At 44.8% G+C, this 17,277-nt stretch overlaps 1 protein-coding gene across 3 annotated transcripts in view; it reads right to left on the bottom strand.

The window, feature by feature from the left end:
• Positions 1-17,277, bottom strand: part of AFF2 (ALF transcription elongation factor 2) — a gene marked incomplete at both ends in the record, with an annotated part of 497,311 nt that overhangs the window by 32,940 nt on the left and 447,094 nt on the right. For all 3 annotated transcript variants that reach the window (XM_079727720.1, XM_079727719.1, XM_079727721.1), the window contains 3 exons: positions 8,646-8,767; positions 10,218-11,222; positions 13,045-13,204. In XM_079727720.1, coding sequence (XP_079583846.1) covers positions 8,646-8,767; positions 10,218-11,222; positions 13,045-13,204 — 1,287 coding nt within the window. The remainder of the gene's footprint in view (positions 1-8,645; positions 8,768-10,217; positions 11,223-13,044; positions 13,205-17,277) is intronic.

Raw genomic sequence — 17,277 nt, 5'->3', positions numbered from 1 at the left:
AGCTCCAAAGAACGGGCAAGGAACTCATCAGGGCCCTTCTGGTGGATGATGGGAAACTCCAGCTGTCATAGTCTGCTGTGGCATCCTTTGCTAGGTTTAGAATACTCACTGAGAAAAGTGAATGTTGTCTTATAGAAATCTCCAAGGATTTAGTCTGAAGGGTCAACAAAGCACAAAGGAGCAGACAAAACTTGAGGAGAGGGCTTCCAGAAGAACACCTCCGAGAGATCTGTCTTGCTTCCTTCTCCCTCAACTCCCAAGACTTTCCCGCAGACATGGATTTGCTGGCCAAGTGTTAAGAACCCGATCCAGGGACTTACTTCCAGGGAAGATGGCGGAAGAGTAAGATGCGAAGATCACTTTCCTCCCCACAGATACACCAGAAATACAGCTACACGTGGAACAACTCCTACAGAACACCTACTGAACGCTGGCAGAAGACCTCAGACCTCCCAAAAGGCAAGATACTCCCCACGTACCTGGGTAGGACAAAGCGGAGAAATTCCCTCACAGAGATCAGTGCCAACCGGCACTCACCAGCCCGAGAGGCTTGTCTGCTCGCCCGCCGGGGCGGGTGGCGCTGGGAGCTGAGGCTCGGGCTTCAGTCGGAGCGCACGGAGAGGACTGGGGCTGGCGGCGTGAACACAGACTGAAGGGGCTAATGCGCCACAGCTAGCCAGTAGGGAGTCCAGGAAAAAGTCTGGACCTGCCGAAAAGGCAAGAGACTTCTTCGTCCCTCTTTGTTTCCTGGTGCGCAAGGAGAGGGAATTAAGAGCACCGCTTAAAGGAGCTCCAGAAACGGGCGCGAGCCGCGGCTGAAAGCGCGGACGCCAGAGACGGGCGTGGGACGCTGGGGCTGCTGCCTCCGCCACGAGGCCTGTGTGCGAGCGCAGGTCACTGTCCACGCCCCCTTCCGGGGAGAACGCACGGTGCGCCCTGGGCTGGTGCAACGTCATGCCGGCCTCTGCCGCTGCAGGCTCGCCCCGCACTCCGTGCCCCTCCCTCCCCCCCCGGCCTGAGTGAGCCAGAGTCCCCGAAGCGGCTGCTCCTTTAACCCTGTCCTGTCTGAGCGAAGAACAGACGCCCTCCAGCAACCTACACGGAGAGGCGGGGCCAAATCCACAGCTGAGACCCGGGAGCTGTGAGAACAAAGAAGAGAAAGGGAAACCTCTCCCAGCAGCCTCAGAAGCAGCGGATTAAAGCTCCACAATCAACTTGATGTACCCTGCATCTGTGGAATACATGAATAGACAACGAATCATCCCAAATTGAGGAGCCAGGAGTCAGTGCTGTGCCTCTGAGGTGGGAGAGCCAACTTCAGGACACTGGTCCACAAGAGACCTCCCAGCTCCACATAATATCAAACGGCGAAAATCTTCCAGAGATCTCCATCTCAACACCAGCACCCAGCTTCAGTCAACGACCAGCAAGCTACAGTGCTGGACACCTTATGCCAAACAACTAGCAAGACAGGAACATAAAGCCACCCATTAGCAAAGAGGCTGCCTAAAATCATAAAAAGTCCGCAGACACCCTAAAACACACCACCAGACGTGGACCTGCCCACCAGAAAGACAAGATCCAGCCTCATCCACCAGAACACAAGCACTAGTCCCCTCCACCAGGAAGCCTACACAACCCACTGAACCAACCTGAGCCACTGGGGGCAGGCACCAAAAACAACGGGAAATACAAACCTGCAGCCTACGAAAAGGAGACCCCAAACACAGTAAGATAAGCAAAATGAGAAGACAGAAAAACACACAGCAGGAGAAGGAGCAATATAAAAACCCACCAGACCTAACAAATGAAGAGGAAATAGGCAGTATACCTGAAAAAGAATTCAGAATAATGATAGTAAAGATGATCCAAAATCTTGGAAATAGAATAGACAAAATGCAAGAAACAGTTAACAAGGACCTAGAAGAACTAAAGATGAATCAAGCAATGATTAAAAACACAATAAATGAAATGAAAAATATTCTAGATGGGATCAATAGCAGAATAACTGAGGCAGAAGAACGGATAAGTGATGTGGAAGATAAAATAGTGGAAATAACTACTGCAGACCAGAAGAAAGAAAAAAGAATGAAAACAACTGAGGACAGTCTCAGAGACCTCTGGGACAACATTAAACGCACCAACATTCGAATTATAGGGGTTGCAGAAGAAGAAGAGAAAAAGAAAGGGACTGAGAAAATATTTGAAGAGATTATAGTTGAAAACTTCCCAAATATGGGAAAGGAAATAGTTAATCAAGGCCAGGAAGCACAGAGAGTCCCATACAGGATAAATCTAAGGAGAAATACGCCAAGACACATATTAATCAAACTGTCAAAAATTAAATACAAAGAAAACATTAAAAGCAGCAAGGGGAAAACCACAAATAACACACAAGGGAATCCCCATCAGGTTAACAGCTGATCTTTCAGCAGAAACTCTGCAAGCCAGAAGGGAGTGGCAGGACATATTTAAAGTGATGAAGGAGAAAACCCTGCAACCAAGATTACTCTACCCAGCAGGATCTCATTCAGATTTGATGGAGAAATTAAAACGTTTACAGACAAGCAAAAGCTGAGAGAGTTCAGCACCACCAAACCAGCTTTACAACAAATGCTAAAGGAACTTCTCTAGGCAAGAAACACAACAGAAGGAAAAGACCTACAATAACGAACCAAAAACAATTACGAAAATGGGAATAGGAATATACATATCGATAATTACCTTAAATGTTAATGGACTAAATGCTCCCACCAAAGGACACAGATTGGCTGAATGGATACAAAAACAAGACACATATATATGCTGTCTACAAGAGACCCACTTCAGACCTAGAGACACATACAGACTGAAAGTAAGGGGATGGAAAAAGATATTCCATGCAAATGGAAACCAAAAGAAAGCTGGAATAGCAATTCTCATATCAGACAAAATAGACTTTAAAATAAAGACTACAAGAAGATACAAAGAAGGACACTACATAATGACCAAGGGATCGATCCAAGAAGAAGATATAACAACTGTAAATATTTATGCACCCAACATAGGAGCACCTCAATACATAAGGCAAATATTAACAGCCATAAAAGGGGAAATTGACAGTAACACATTCATAGTAGGGGACTTTAACACCCCACTTTCACCAATGGACAGATCATCCAAAATGAAAATAAATAAGGAAACACAAACTTTAAATGATACATTAAACAAGATGGACTTAATTGATATTTATTGGACATTCCATCCAGAAACAACAGAATACACATTTTTCTCAAGTGCTCATGGAACATTCTCCAGGATAGATCATATCTTGGGTCACAAATCAAGCCTTGGTAAATTTAAGAAAATTGAAATTGTATCAAGTATCTTTTCCGACCACAATGCTGTGAGACTAGATATCAATTACAGGAAAAGATCTGTAAAAAATACAAACACATGGAGGCTAAACAATACATTACTTAATAACGAAGTGATCACTGAAGAAATCAAAGAGGAAATTAAAAAATACCTAGAAACAAATGACAATGGAGACACGACGACCCAAAACCTATGGGACGCAGCAAGAGCAGTTCTAAGGGGGAAGTTTATAGCAATACAATCCCACCTTAAGAAACAGGAAAGATCTCGAATAAACAACCTAACCTTGCACCTAAAGCAATTAGAGAAAGAAGAACAAAAACACCCCAAAGTTAGCAGAAGGAAAGAAATCATAAAGATCAGATCAGAAATAAATGAAAAAGAAATGAAGGAAACGATAGCAAAGATCAATAAAACTAAAAGCTGGTTCTTTGAGAAGATAAACAAAATTGATAAACCATTAGCCAGACTCATCAAGAAAAAAAGGGAGAAGACTCAAATCAATGGAATTAGAAATGAAAAATGAGAAGTAACAACTGACACTGCAGGAATACAAAAGATCATGAGAGATTATTACAAGCAACTCTATGCCAATAAAATGGACAACCTGGAAGAAATGGACAAATTCGTAGAAATCCACAACCTGCCAAGACTGACTCAGGAAGAAATAGAAAATATGAATAGACCAATCACAAGCACTGAAATTGAAACTGTGATAAAAAATCTTCCAACAAACAAAAGCCCAGGACCAGATGGCTTCACAGGCAAATTCTATCAAACATTTAGAGAAGAGCTAACACCTATCCTTCTCAAACTCTTCCAAAATATAGCAGAGGGAGGAACACTCCCAAACTCATTCTATGAGGCCACCATCACCTTGATACCAAAACCAGACAAAGATGTCACAAAGAAAGAAAACTACAGGCCAATATCACTGATGAACATAGATGCAAAAATCCTCAACAAAATACTAGCAAACAGAATCCAACAGCACATTAAAAGGATCATACACCATGATCCAGTGGGGTTTATTCCAGGAATGCAAGGATTCTTCAATATATGCAAATCAATCAACGTGATACACCATATTAACAAATTGAAGGAGAAAAACCATATGATCATCTCAATAGATGCAGAGAAAGCTTTTGACAAAATTCAACACCCATTTATGATAAAAACCCTGCAGAAAGTAGGCATAGAGGGAACTTTCCTCAACATAATAAAGGCCATATATGACAAACCCACAGCCAACATCGTCCTCAATGGTGAAAAACTGAAACCATTTCCACTAAGATCAGGAACAAGACAAGGTTGCCCACTCTCACCACTCTTATTCAACATAGTTTTGGAAGTTTTAGCCACAGCAATCAGAGAAGAAAAGGAAACAAAAGGAATCCAAATTGGAAAAGAAGAAGTAAAGCTGTCACTGTTTGCAGATGACATGATACTATACATAGAGAATCCTAAAGATGCTACCAGAAAACTACTAGAGCTAATCAATGAATTTGGTAAAGTAGCAGGATACAAAATTAATGCACAGAAATCTCTGGCATTCCTATACACTAATGACGAAAAATCTGAAAGTGAAATCAAGAAAACACTCCCATTTACCATTGCAACAAAAAGCATAAAATACCTAGGAATAAACCTACCTAAGGAGACAAAAGACCTGTATGCAGAAAATTATAAGACACTGATGAAAGAAATTAAAGATGATACAAATAGATGGATAGATATACCATGTTCCTGGATTGGAAGAATCAACATTGTGAAAATAACTCTACTACCCAAAGCAATCTACAGATTCAATGCAATCCCTATCAAACTACCACTGGCATCTTTCACAGAACTAGAACAAAAAATTTCACAATTTGTATGGAAGCACAAAAGACCCCGAATAGCCAAAGCAATCTTGAGAACGAAAAATGGAGCTGGAGGAATCAGGCTCGCTGACTTCAGACTATACTACAAAGCTACAGTAATCAAGACAGTATGGTACTGGCACAAAAACAGAAAGATCAATGGAACAGGATAGAAAGCCCAGAGATAAACCCACGCACATATAGTCACCTTATCTTTGATAAAGGAGGCAGGAATGTACAGTGGAGAAAGGACAGTCTCTTCAATAAGTGGTGCTGGGAAAACTGGACAGGGACATGTAAAAGGATGAGATTAGATCACTCCCTAACACCATACACAAAAATAAGCTCAAAATGGATTAAAGACCTAAATGTAAGGCCAGACACTATCAAACTCTTAGAGGAAAACATAGGCAGAACACTCTATGACATAAATCACAGCAAGATCCTTTTTGACCCACCTCCTAGAGAAATGGAAATAAAGACAAAAATAAACACATGGGACCTAATGAAACTTCAAAGCTTTTGCACAGCAAAGGAAACCATAAACAAGACCAAAAGACAACCCTCAGAATGGGAGAAAATATTTGCCAATGAATCAACTGACAAAGGATTAATCTCCAAAATGTATAAGCAGCTCATGCAGCTCAATAGCAAAAAAACAAACAACCCAATCCAAAACTGGGCAGAAGACCTAAATAGACATTTCTCCACAGAAGATATACAGACTGCCAACAAACACATGAAAGGATGCTCAACATCTTTAATCATTAGAGAAATGCAAATCAAAACTACAATGAGATATCATCTCACACCAGTCAGAATGGCCATCATCAAAAAATCTAGAGACAATAAATGCTGGAGAGGGTGTGGAGAAAAGGGAACACTCTTGCACTGCTGGTGGGAATGTGAATTGGTACAGCCACTATGGAGAACAGTATGGAGGTTCCTTAAAAAACTAAAAATAGAACTACCATATGACCCAGCAATCCCACTACTGGGCATATACCCTGAGAAAACCATAATTCAAAAAGAGTCATGTACCAAAATGTTCATAGCAGCCCTATTTACAATAGCCCGGAGATAGAAACAACCTAAGTGTCCATCATCGGATGAATGGATAAAGAAGATGTGGCACATATATACAATGGAATATTACTCAGCCATAAAAAGAAACGAAACTGAGCTATTTGTAATGAGGTGGATGGACCTAGAGCCTGTCATACAGAGTTAAGTAAGTCAGAAAGAGAAAGACAAATACTGTATGCTGACACATATATATGGAATTTAAGAAAAAATAAATGTCATGAAGAACATAGGGGTAAGACAGGAATAAAGACACAGACCTACTAGAGAATGGACTTGAGGATATGGGGAGGGGGAAGGGTAAGCTGTGACAAAGCGAAAGAGAGGCATGGACATATATACACTACCAAACGTAAGGTAGATAGCTAGTGGGAAGCAGCCACATAGCACAGGGAGAGCAGCTCGGTGCTTTGTGACCGCCTGGAGGGGTGGGATAGGGAGGGTGGGACGGAGATGCAAGAGGGAGGGGATATGGAAACATGTGTATATGTATAATTGATTCATTTTGTTATAAAGCAGAAACTAACACACCATTGTTAAGCAATTATACTCCAATAAAGATGTAAAAAAAAAAAAGACCTAATGACATGAAATATGGGGTGAGGTGAGGGCTAGGTCCATGCACATCTTCCAGGGCATCTAAAAAAAAAAAGAACCCGATCCAGGCCCTTCCTGAATGATAAGTGCTACTAGGTAAACACTGCTCTCCGAACTACGACAAGAGCAGGAAGATCGTAAGGACCATGAGGTAAAACACCATTTTATGAGAACGAATTCGAATTATTAGACATTGATTTAATATTTGATCATCTCTCTTCCATGAAATGGGGACCAGTGACAGATCACTGGGTCACTGAAGGAGGCTTGCATTGGGGACTGATGGTGTCGCAATGCCCCATGGTTCCCTGGCTCTTCCTCATGCCCTCAGGTGGCCCGGCCCGAATAGATTGAATCTGGGACTTGGGACAGTACCGCCACTACAGGGACACCACTTTAGCCCTTCCTCCTTGGAAAGTAGGAGGGCCCTGGAATGACAGTGTTTGACCACTGGGAAAGAAGTCTGTTTCCCTACATTCCTGGCCCACCCTGGGGTAAAAAGTGCTGGTTTGCTCCACTGGAAGAGTTACTAATTCTGAGAACTCCAAGTATGTGAAGGGATATTTCCAATCAAATTATGCCAGGGAACACAGATGCCTGTCACAAAAAGCTTTGGGTGCACAGGGAGATGGGCAGCCTAGGGCCAAGTCTCCTTATCATACTGAACGGATCTAGCAGTCATTGGTCTTTTCCTACCTTTCATCTCTAAACAACAAGGATCCAAACAAATGTAAGCTGATAACTTATTTCCGACATCTTATCTGTAGCAGATTGATGCCCTATCACTGATGTTAAACAGTAATCTGTGAAATCAATTGTGAGCAGCAGTTAGCCATATTGCCTCTCTGCTCTGGGCTGCTAATAGGCTCCAAAACTGGTCTTTGATGGAAGTAATCTCTAATTTTGAATGAATTTATGGCAATAATTATCCAGATGGAATGGTTCCAGTAGCTGACACGATTGTTGGGGAAATGATATGTATAAGACAGAAGGACTCCATCACAATGTTTGGTAGGGAAGGCTGGGGTCGTGTGAGTGAGGACGGGACAAGGAGGCCTCCTGCCTGACTCCGGCACCTTCTGCAAAGAGGGAGATGGGAGAAGAGGTGCCAGCCGATCGGCATTAACGCGTCCATCCCTAGCCGGCTTTTCCCAGCACAGAACTGCCTGGGGCTGGGGGGCACTCCCAGACAGCTCATCTCTCTGGCCTCCCCTTGGCCTCTGAGAAGTTCAGCATGGAGCTGCTAGCCCTCAAGCTTCATATTAGCGTTGAGAAATGACACCAAAGAGGAAGCGGCTGCTGAGTCATCCTGTTGAGGCCAAGGGGTTGCTTTCCAGGGAAATCTTTTTAGTTATCACCATCAGAACTGGAAGTTGCCCAGAAGGAGGTGATTTGGCTCAAGGGATAGGTGTCTCTTGATGCTGCCCCTTTTAAATTCATTTACTTCCTCTTACCCTTCACTCAGTGCTAAAAGTTTACTTTTGCCGATTTTGGTCATCAATCTAAGTTGGAATAAAGAAACGTTGCTAAAAAGCTCAAGGAGTCACCCCAAATCTGAGCACCACCCTTTATCCCACCCTTGTTAGACTGGTGGTCAGAGACTGCTGTCAGGACAGGACTGAGAGACTCCTGTTTCTTACCTAACATTCCTCTGGGACAGGACCCCCTGCCCCCGGCCAAGGGTTCATTTGGGATTTCTTAAGAGCCTGAACAAGCAAAGTATCACACAGCCCAGGGCAAACTCACTCTTTAGTGCTGGGAGGTTTCTGGGGGGGAGCTGGTGAGATGCAAGGTGGTAGCAGGCAGATGGTGGCCGCCTCCTCCAGGCGTTGCTTCTTCTCAGGGATTTTCTCCACAACTTCTGTTGGCTTTAACAGGAAGAAAAAATACAGAAGAGTTTGAAATCCATGGCACATGTAGACATTTAAAAACAACGAGCAAGGGAGACAGCTGGCTTCTATTTTAAGTCCTAGACTAGGTAGGGGAGTTAAAAGTGCACCTTTGATCAGACAGAAAAGCGATCAGTCTTGCCTCGCCTACTCCAACCAAGAAGCTGGCATCTGAGAGGGTGAAGCTGTGATGTGAGCCTCTGATCAGGTGGCACAGGGATATCATACCAAAAGTAAAGAGAATCTATAATTTTCAGACACTTCTCCCAGCAACAACGCCTCCACAAATGAGTAGTTTAGAAACTAACACTGCAATTCTAACACGGCATAAATCCTGTCCAAGCACCCTGGGGGTTTACGGTAACATATAAAGGTCACTTCTACAACCAAAAATATGCAAGGAAATTAACCATATGCAAGGCACACCTTTGGCCCTTCAGGTACTGGTTCTGAAGGTCCACTTTTACTGCTGGTTGTACTGCTGTCATCACTAAGAGCATGGAAACAGTGATAGGGCAATGTCCCTTGCCCTATCAGACTTTTTGGTCCTCCTATTTGGACCAGACTTTTGTCCCTATTTTGGAATCCTCTCATTGAATAAGTTGGTGCACAGCTCAGAGATGAAACCGTCTGTGAACTCTCTAAAGCTGAATGATGACTTAACTCACCCTTGCAGGATTCCCCATGGCAGCCATTCAAAATAATATTACTCAAATATCACCATGAGATGATGTTACACTAAAAGACTACTGTGAGATCCAGAGATGCAACACAACGCTTACTGGACACAAACTCACTTCCCCAGATGTACGTGAAATGGAAGAGGCCATTCTGGGTTTCACCTTATGATTATATCTGTAGCCCTGGAATCCAACCCTAATGTCTTGCAGGTGAGATTTTCACGAGTCAGGCCGACCACACAGGTCAGGGGGCCAAGCAGGCTGGACAGAACGCATGTCTAGTAGGAGCCAGGATAATTAAAATATAACTGGGTTGCAGGGATCCTGATGTTTGGATGGAGAAATTAACAAGACCTCGAGGATGCATGTTGACCTTAGGAATCCTTGGTGCCCTGCTGCTGCTGCTGTGGTGGGGGACTATAGAATAATGACCCACGAATCTGGGAAGCAGCTAAAGGAGCCAACCTGGGGGGCTGGCTGCCTTGGGAAGGAGCCTCTTCATATTCTTCATTGCTACACGTCACGTGCCATATTGGATACTCTTGACATTGGTTGTCAAACCTCGATTACCCCTAACACTTCCTCCCTGGTCATGTCAAATACTGCATGTCCCACGGAAAGCATCATTGCCTTCCCCAAAGATTGCAATCCACTGCCACCAGCCTGCTGGAAAAGGAGACTCGAGACCAAAGTAGCTCCCAGACAGCCGCTGCTCCCGATCATGTGGCAGGCCACACCTGACGGCTTACCTTGTGCTTACGCTTGCCCTTGGGGGCGGCTTTATCCACAGCCGTGGCAGCTGCCTGCCGCCTGGGCTTTGAGGCTGTGTCCTTGTGGTCTGGCTTGGCCGGCGCCGCCTGCAGTGAGTTGTGGCCAGGCACTCGAGACAGTAGGTCGAGGTCAAGCTTCACCCAGAGATTTTTCAGATTCTCGTGATCTCGGAGAGGAAACAGAAGCTCGGTTTGCATGACAGGGATGGGTGAAAAAGCAGCCTCCTCATTGGGGACGGGCGGGTTGCTGCTGCTGCTGCTGCTAAAGGTGCTGAGGGTCAGGCTGGCCCCGCAGGTGTCCTTGGACTTGGCAGTGTTGCCCCCAGGAGCCATGCAAGGAGGCAGGGCTTTGATCTGCAGGGTCTCTTCCTGATCTGTGTTGGAATCAGACGTAGACGAATCGCTTTCAATGAATTCCCGGGACTTCGGCACGATCTTGCCAGGCCCTCGGTACTTCTTCTTCTCGGCAGCCAAGGGGATGCTGGGCCTCGGTTCTTTCCTAGGGACCGGCTTGTGGGCAGTGGCTTTGTTGCGGCCTCTCGGGGGGTCAGGAAGCTCCATGCTTTCCTTTTCTTTGGGAGTGCTGCTGGTGATATTTGGTTTGGGCCAGGTAAATTCCTCAATGCTGGGGTTCTTCTCGACCCTTTTGGGCTGTTTTTTCCCAATTGTCCTTTGAGATGCTGTCTCGAGAGTTGTCGACAATTTATGCTTCAGAGCCTTTGTTTCTGGAATTTTGGGGGTGGGCCGTGGACGGGCTTTCTCCCTGATGAGACTGAGGACAGGCCTCTCTTTGGGTTCAGCCAGGACCTGGCTGGGGTTTGCCTTCACCTTGACCTGGACTTCCATTGGCTGTATGATTGGAGGAGGTACAGAAATCGTCTCCATGGGTGTTTCATTTTGGCCGCAAATAAACGACTTGTTCTGAGATGTCACTTTGTTAAGCCATTTGTCCAGCTGCCACTTGTTGGTGGAGGGCGGCTCAGGCTGCAGATTGAGAAACAGCAGCAAGAATGAATTTCACCTTTGGGAAGAAGTCAGGAGGACCCTCAGTGCACTGACTGTTGGGTGATAAAAGCTTGGGCTGTTAAGTGACCATTCACACATTTAGAAACATACATGGAATTCACATTCATCACGTTCCCTAGATAGCCAAATACTCCACAAACCAGCTCCAATCTACTTATTTAAACTAAGTTCCACTGCTCTTCTGAAACTATCCCCTACTTTGGCCAGCAAGGAAGGAATTATTCACAGAGAGTTTTTCCAGAGAGTGGGCAGGGAGGCCTGGGACCGAATCTGGTTCCCAAAGTCCTTTGGTGAGACTCATTACTCAGCCTCTTACCAGGAGGCCGGGGTAGTGATCTCTGGTCCTGAAAAGAAATGTAAGCGTGCCTCAAGTGTAATTCAAAAGGAAAGGCTTTCTCTCTGCCAAACTGCCAGGGCCTCCTATACAATGCTGTAATTCACTGCAAAAAGAGGCCTTTTGTATTTTCACTGAAGGATGAAAAGATTTGACTTCCAAAAAACCACTGCACTTTCCTCGGTGTATGGGCAATAACCAATTTATGGGGACACGCATGCAGACATTAGCGTCCGCCGTTAAGCCATGGAAATGATGCGTACAATTCGGGTGCTTGATTCCCAAGTCTGAATTCTGCCTGTTGAGCTAAAAGAGCCATCATTTTTATTAGAACTCCTCTTTTTTGAAAGGCATCAGCTGAGGCTTATGGCACCAGCCAATAGAGGGTGACAGAATTCAAAAGACTCTGAGTAGCCGTGATTCCAACCGGCACAGAGCAATGGCAGATAAGGGTCAAGGCAATCGGTGTGGCTGCTACTGTCAGCGGCAGAATGCGAGGTTAAGGGCCCCAGCTCTGGTAGCACACGGACCCTGGTTTCAGTCCTGCCCGTGAGATCTTGGGAAAGTTCTTTCTTATCCTCTCAGAACCTTATTTTCTCACCTGTAAAATGGGATAATAATAGCAAGGACCCCATAGAGCTGTTATGAGGATGAAAGGAGAAAATCCAAGTCATGAGCTTCTCACGGTGCCCGGCGTGTGATCTACATTCAAGAAGTGTGAGCTACTATGATTAGCGGTAATGTTACTATGGCATCTTCTTCTGTTATTCTTTTCTGATTATTGACAAACAAGCATGTCCAGAGCCATGGAGGGATCTGCTTGCTGTACGAGGTGCAGGCTCAGGGGAACTGGGAGGCTGGCACTCAGAGAGGATGAGAGGGGAAGGACAGGGTTTTTAACTCCAAATGATAATTCTGGTATTTTGTGGGGCTGTGTGAAATGTTTTCATGAATTACCATCGAGTACACTTGAAGAATATTAATTGAAATTTAAAAAAAATACCTGTGACCTTTCAACCATCACGCTTCTTGGGTCTTACTTGCCGAGGGACTTTCATCACTTTAACCTAGAGGAAGGGGTGGCATCCCCAGAGCTAGAAGTGGGTCTGGACTGGCTTTGCTGATTCTCTGGAAAGTGAAGTTGCGAGCCCAGTGACTACTAGTCCAGTGTAATAGTGATGGGGAGGCTCAAGGCTCAGAGTAGCTGAGTGAGTCACACAGCGAATCAGTCACACGGCAAAGAAACGTCTGTTACAGACCACGCGAGTGCATGTGTTAGAAGAAAAAAATGCTATCGAACACCTGAGTACTTTTCTGACGTGTATACTGTGCTGAAGCCCTCATCACGCTGGAATACTGTGATTGTTGTATTGTTGTGTGTGTGCAGGTTGGAGGTGCTGCCTCGGGGCAGGTAAGCTGTGGCTGGGGCCCCGGCCCGTCACCCACCTCTGGCGTGGCCACGCGCGGCGCCTCATTGGCTTCACTGTCAGTGGTGCTGCTTTCAGTGTCTGAGTCTGACTCTGAGCTGCTCTCAGAGTCACTGGAGCTGCCGGATCCCCCGCTGGCTGGCGCTGCAGGTGTGGGCTGAGGCATGGCCAAGAGCGGGCTGAAAGGAAAACGACACCACTCGGTCTCAGACCAGCTGGAAAAGAGCCCAGGTCAGCATAAAGGCTGATGATTTGTGAGGGGCAGGTGAGTGGAGCTTGCCATCCCATTTCACAGGTGGGCAACGTGAGGCTCAGGAGGCCCCGTGAGTGACCGACAGGTCTGTCAAGGGGCTCTGATCTTAGCTATATGCACAGTATTATCCTCTCAGCAAGAAGTGAGACTGGGACCGTGGCCTCTCAGGTCCCTCAGAGGGCAGTGCTGTGTAAAGATATTCGCGGCCAGGTGTCCAGCACCCGGCCCCAAGGTGAGCAGAGCTGACCATGTGAATTAGGGGATGATAGGATGCACTTCTCGGCCTCCTCCAGCAGAATTTCTGTAAACCCTTCTTAAAACTCTTACCAGGAGGTACGATCATAAAGGACTAACCATCTCTAATGACTGACCAAGCAAAGCAGTGGGAAACTGACACCACTTGCCACTGTCTCTATTGATAATCCATACTCTTCCTTACTAATCGTTTGCCCTCTGTGCCCCGTAACAAATCAACCTCAGCTGCCTCTTGGCACTCTGGGGTATGTCATAGCCTTTCTGTCCTTTTGCTCATCATCTCTTTGGACTAGTTTTGCTCTGCTTTCACTCCAAAATGGGGCTCTAAATTCGAGGGAGGGGGAGGGGTCTTGTCCATCTCTGTCTCATCAGCCCAGGCCCCTCTTTGGAGAGAAGTTTAATCACGGACAGGGATGGGCTGGGGGCCAGAGCGTATTCGCTGCTGTGCTGGGCTGGTCCTCCTATCTGCCTGGCTGGCCATCCAAACCTCACTGCCTCTCAGACTCCCAGCTCCTTGCCCAGCTCTCCCTGGAAAACCCAGTCCTGGCCCTGGAGGGCACCTGGTCCTGTGGCTCCACCTTCAAACTGGACAGAGAGGGACTCTAAGGCCTCCCTCTGCCTGAGACCATTATTCCTCGCCTGCCCCAACCCCGCACCCTCACTGGAGCCTAGTTTTCAACATTACAGCTCTTGCCCGCTGAGCTGGAGCCATGCTCGACTGCTGCCTGGGAAGGCATAGGATCTCTTTCAAACCAGCATGGGTGTCTCAGCCGTCACCATCCAATGCGTAGAGCCTTTGCATTATGTGTGCCTCGTGTCCCTGAAGATGGCCCCTTTAATTTCCCAGGTAGCTCTTTTCTTTCATATAGCCGAAGCTCATTTTAAAATGCTATCTGCTAAGTAAATGCTATCTGCAAGTACATTCGTCTGCCAAATACACCAAGAGATTAGGGGAAGCAGAAGAAATAGGGGACTCTATCCCCTGGGAAAGTGTGTGTGTGTGTGTGTGTGTGTGTGTGTGTGTGAGAGAGAGAGAGAGAGAGAGAGAGAGAGAGAGAGAGAGAGGAGCCAGGGATCTACATACAGCTCAGTGTGCCTCTTTCCCTGCATTCCTTTTTAGTATTTATGCATAAAGTACCCTTGCATATTTATGCAAAGTACCCTCTAAATCTAATCAATTGTTTTTGTCTTTGGTTACTAGATAAAGACTGAGGGAACAGCTTTAAGTGCAACTAATCCAGAGGCTATGCTTGCTTGGCCTCAATTTCCCCCCCAAGCAAAGTTTCAGATACAGCACAGAGCAGCAGCAATACTCAGACCATTGCCTGGTGGACTGAGAGTTAAGATCTAACTTGTACTCCCATGTTTACGATTTTCAGGCGAAAAGGCTGTTTCCTGCTTTTCTTTCCTATCTATACATTAACTTCTGGTTTGTGTGTGTATGTGTTTGTATACAGGTGTTCCTTATCCAAAGCCTTTGGAAGGGAGATGAATTTTTATATTCACATTTTTTAATTAAAAAAGTAATATGGTAGCTATACCATATCTATAATACCCCCTAGTGGGATCTGGGAAGCGCCCTTTAATAAAACTCATTAATATTACTGCAGTTAACAGTCACAATGAGAAAAATAAAGACTTGAAATTAATACGTGCGCATCAGTTTAGGTCAGGTTTTGTCATCAAATGAGTCTGTCTGAAAATAACAGTTCTCAAAACTTTTTGAATTTCAGAATTGTGATTAAGAGATTGTAGATGTGGACAGAAACCACATATGAAAAATTGACTGTAAATATATGTATAGATGCAGATACGAAATAAAGATGATTTGAAACCTAAGAGTAACCTTGACTGAGATCCAGTGAAATGAGAACTGAAGTTATTTTCCCTAAATCTTCCTACAGCTAAACCTATTGCTGTGTTCTCGGGAAGGATCTCACAGCCAGGCAACGTTGACAATGACCACTTAGGGGAAACAAGTATAGAAAGAACAGGGAGAGGTACATCAACTTTTCATGCTCACACTGATGGACAGAAATACTTGGGGATGAGCGGGACGGTGGACTTGAATTCAAAGAGGACACCATGAGAACTCAGACGGGGGGTGAAGGACTTCAACATCTTTATGAGAAAGAATTGCTTTCTCAGAGCAGTTGCACAGTTGGAAACAGAGAAGAGCCAGCATTGGTGGGAGGGAAACCCGTTAGCTGTTCAGCTAGTTAAATTCCCACTTCTGCTACATTTATTTTCATATGTCGCTAGTTTATTTTTCAAATGTATATTAAAGTGGCTATGAGAGATGCTAGCCCATGCAATACTTGATTCCGCCTAGGAGATGAAGGACGAATGTGCAATTTCCACATTCTTCATTCCCCAGCTGCATCAGAATTATTTCCCATGCACCATTTACTTTCATATTTTAATAAATTGCTTTTAAAAAGAATGCTAGTGGTTACAACAAAGATAATAGGTGATACTAAAAATCATTAACATTTAATATATTAAACCACCTACTCCATAGTCTGTAAATATTAAAAGTGTACTCTGTGACTTCACCCCGCATGTAATAAAACTTCTCAAAGGACCTACGTTTGTGAACAACTTCAAAGTGAACTGCTCAACCTTTTCAAAGATCAGATTTTGCCACTGTGTTCATCGGGGTGAGCAGTCTCTACTGAGTGGAGTGAAGCCTCATTTTAATCCTAATCCCATTTAGTAGGTCTTCATGGTCACGGGCCAGACTGAGGGCAAAGAAGCTGCCTTAGCAAGTCAATGACCCTAGTGGGGAAATCCAGGGCTAGAGAAGGGGATCAAAGAGCAGGCCAGTGGGTGAGAAGTTTGGGAGGTCTTTAAGATGCCTTCTGCAGACAGCACTGGCCCTAGTGTGGAAGCTTGAGAGTACTACAGGGAAAAGATGGGGTTTTTTTGCGTGTTTTTTTTTATGGTAAAATTTAAGTTCTTAAATGTTCCATTGCCATATACATAAACCAAAATTAAAATTAATTGCTTAATTATATTTACATAATATGCACAGAAGTATTCTTATGATGGTTTTGACTGTCAAACTTTTCTGTATTTAATTTCAAATATTCCCATTTTTGAAAGATGTTTTCTACCTGTGAAATAATTATGTGATTCCACACAGTTTGTGGAGTTCCCTCCCCATATAAATTCTGCAGTTGTCTTCTTGGCTTGGTTAAGGTTGCATAAACGCCAGTGCTTTTAGCTGGGACAGAGATTGGATTCTTGTTGGAAGTATAGGTCAGTTCCACGGAATCCTATTTCTGTCTGTGATTCTATTACTTCAAGAATGGGAGAAGCAGCCGCATAGCACAGGGAGATCAGCTCGGTGCTTTGTGACCGCCTGGAGGGGTGGGATAGGGAGGGTGGGAGGGAGACGCAAAAGGGAGGGGATATGGGAACATATGTATACATATAACTGATTAAATTTGTGATAAAGCAAAAAATAAAAATAAAAAAAAAAAAATAAAAAAAAAAAAATAAAAAAAGAATGGGAGTAATCACGTAAAAGATGTGTTTTAAGAGGTAGTTCAGGCACCTTAATCTCTAGACATGACAGTCTCTCTATGCTTATACTGACCAGGCCTCTTGTGCAGTCAAGGGCTCAATATGTATGTGACACCATTAGATAGACAGTCCAGAAGCCATATGAAAGAACTGGGACTACTTTGCCTAGAGGAGACTCTGGGGCAGGGAGGAGGGCGGTTCATGTGATGACAGTCT

The sequence above is a fragment of the Hyperoodon ampullatus genome (genome assembly GCF_949752795.1).
Source record: "Hyperoodon ampullatus genome assembly, chromosome: X".
Classification (NCBI taxonomy): domain Eukaryota; kingdom Metazoa; phylum Chordata; class Mammalia; order Artiodactyla; family Ziphiidae; genus Hyperoodon; species Hyperoodon ampullatus.
This window is presented reverse-complemented; position numbering and strand designations above follow the sequence as displayed.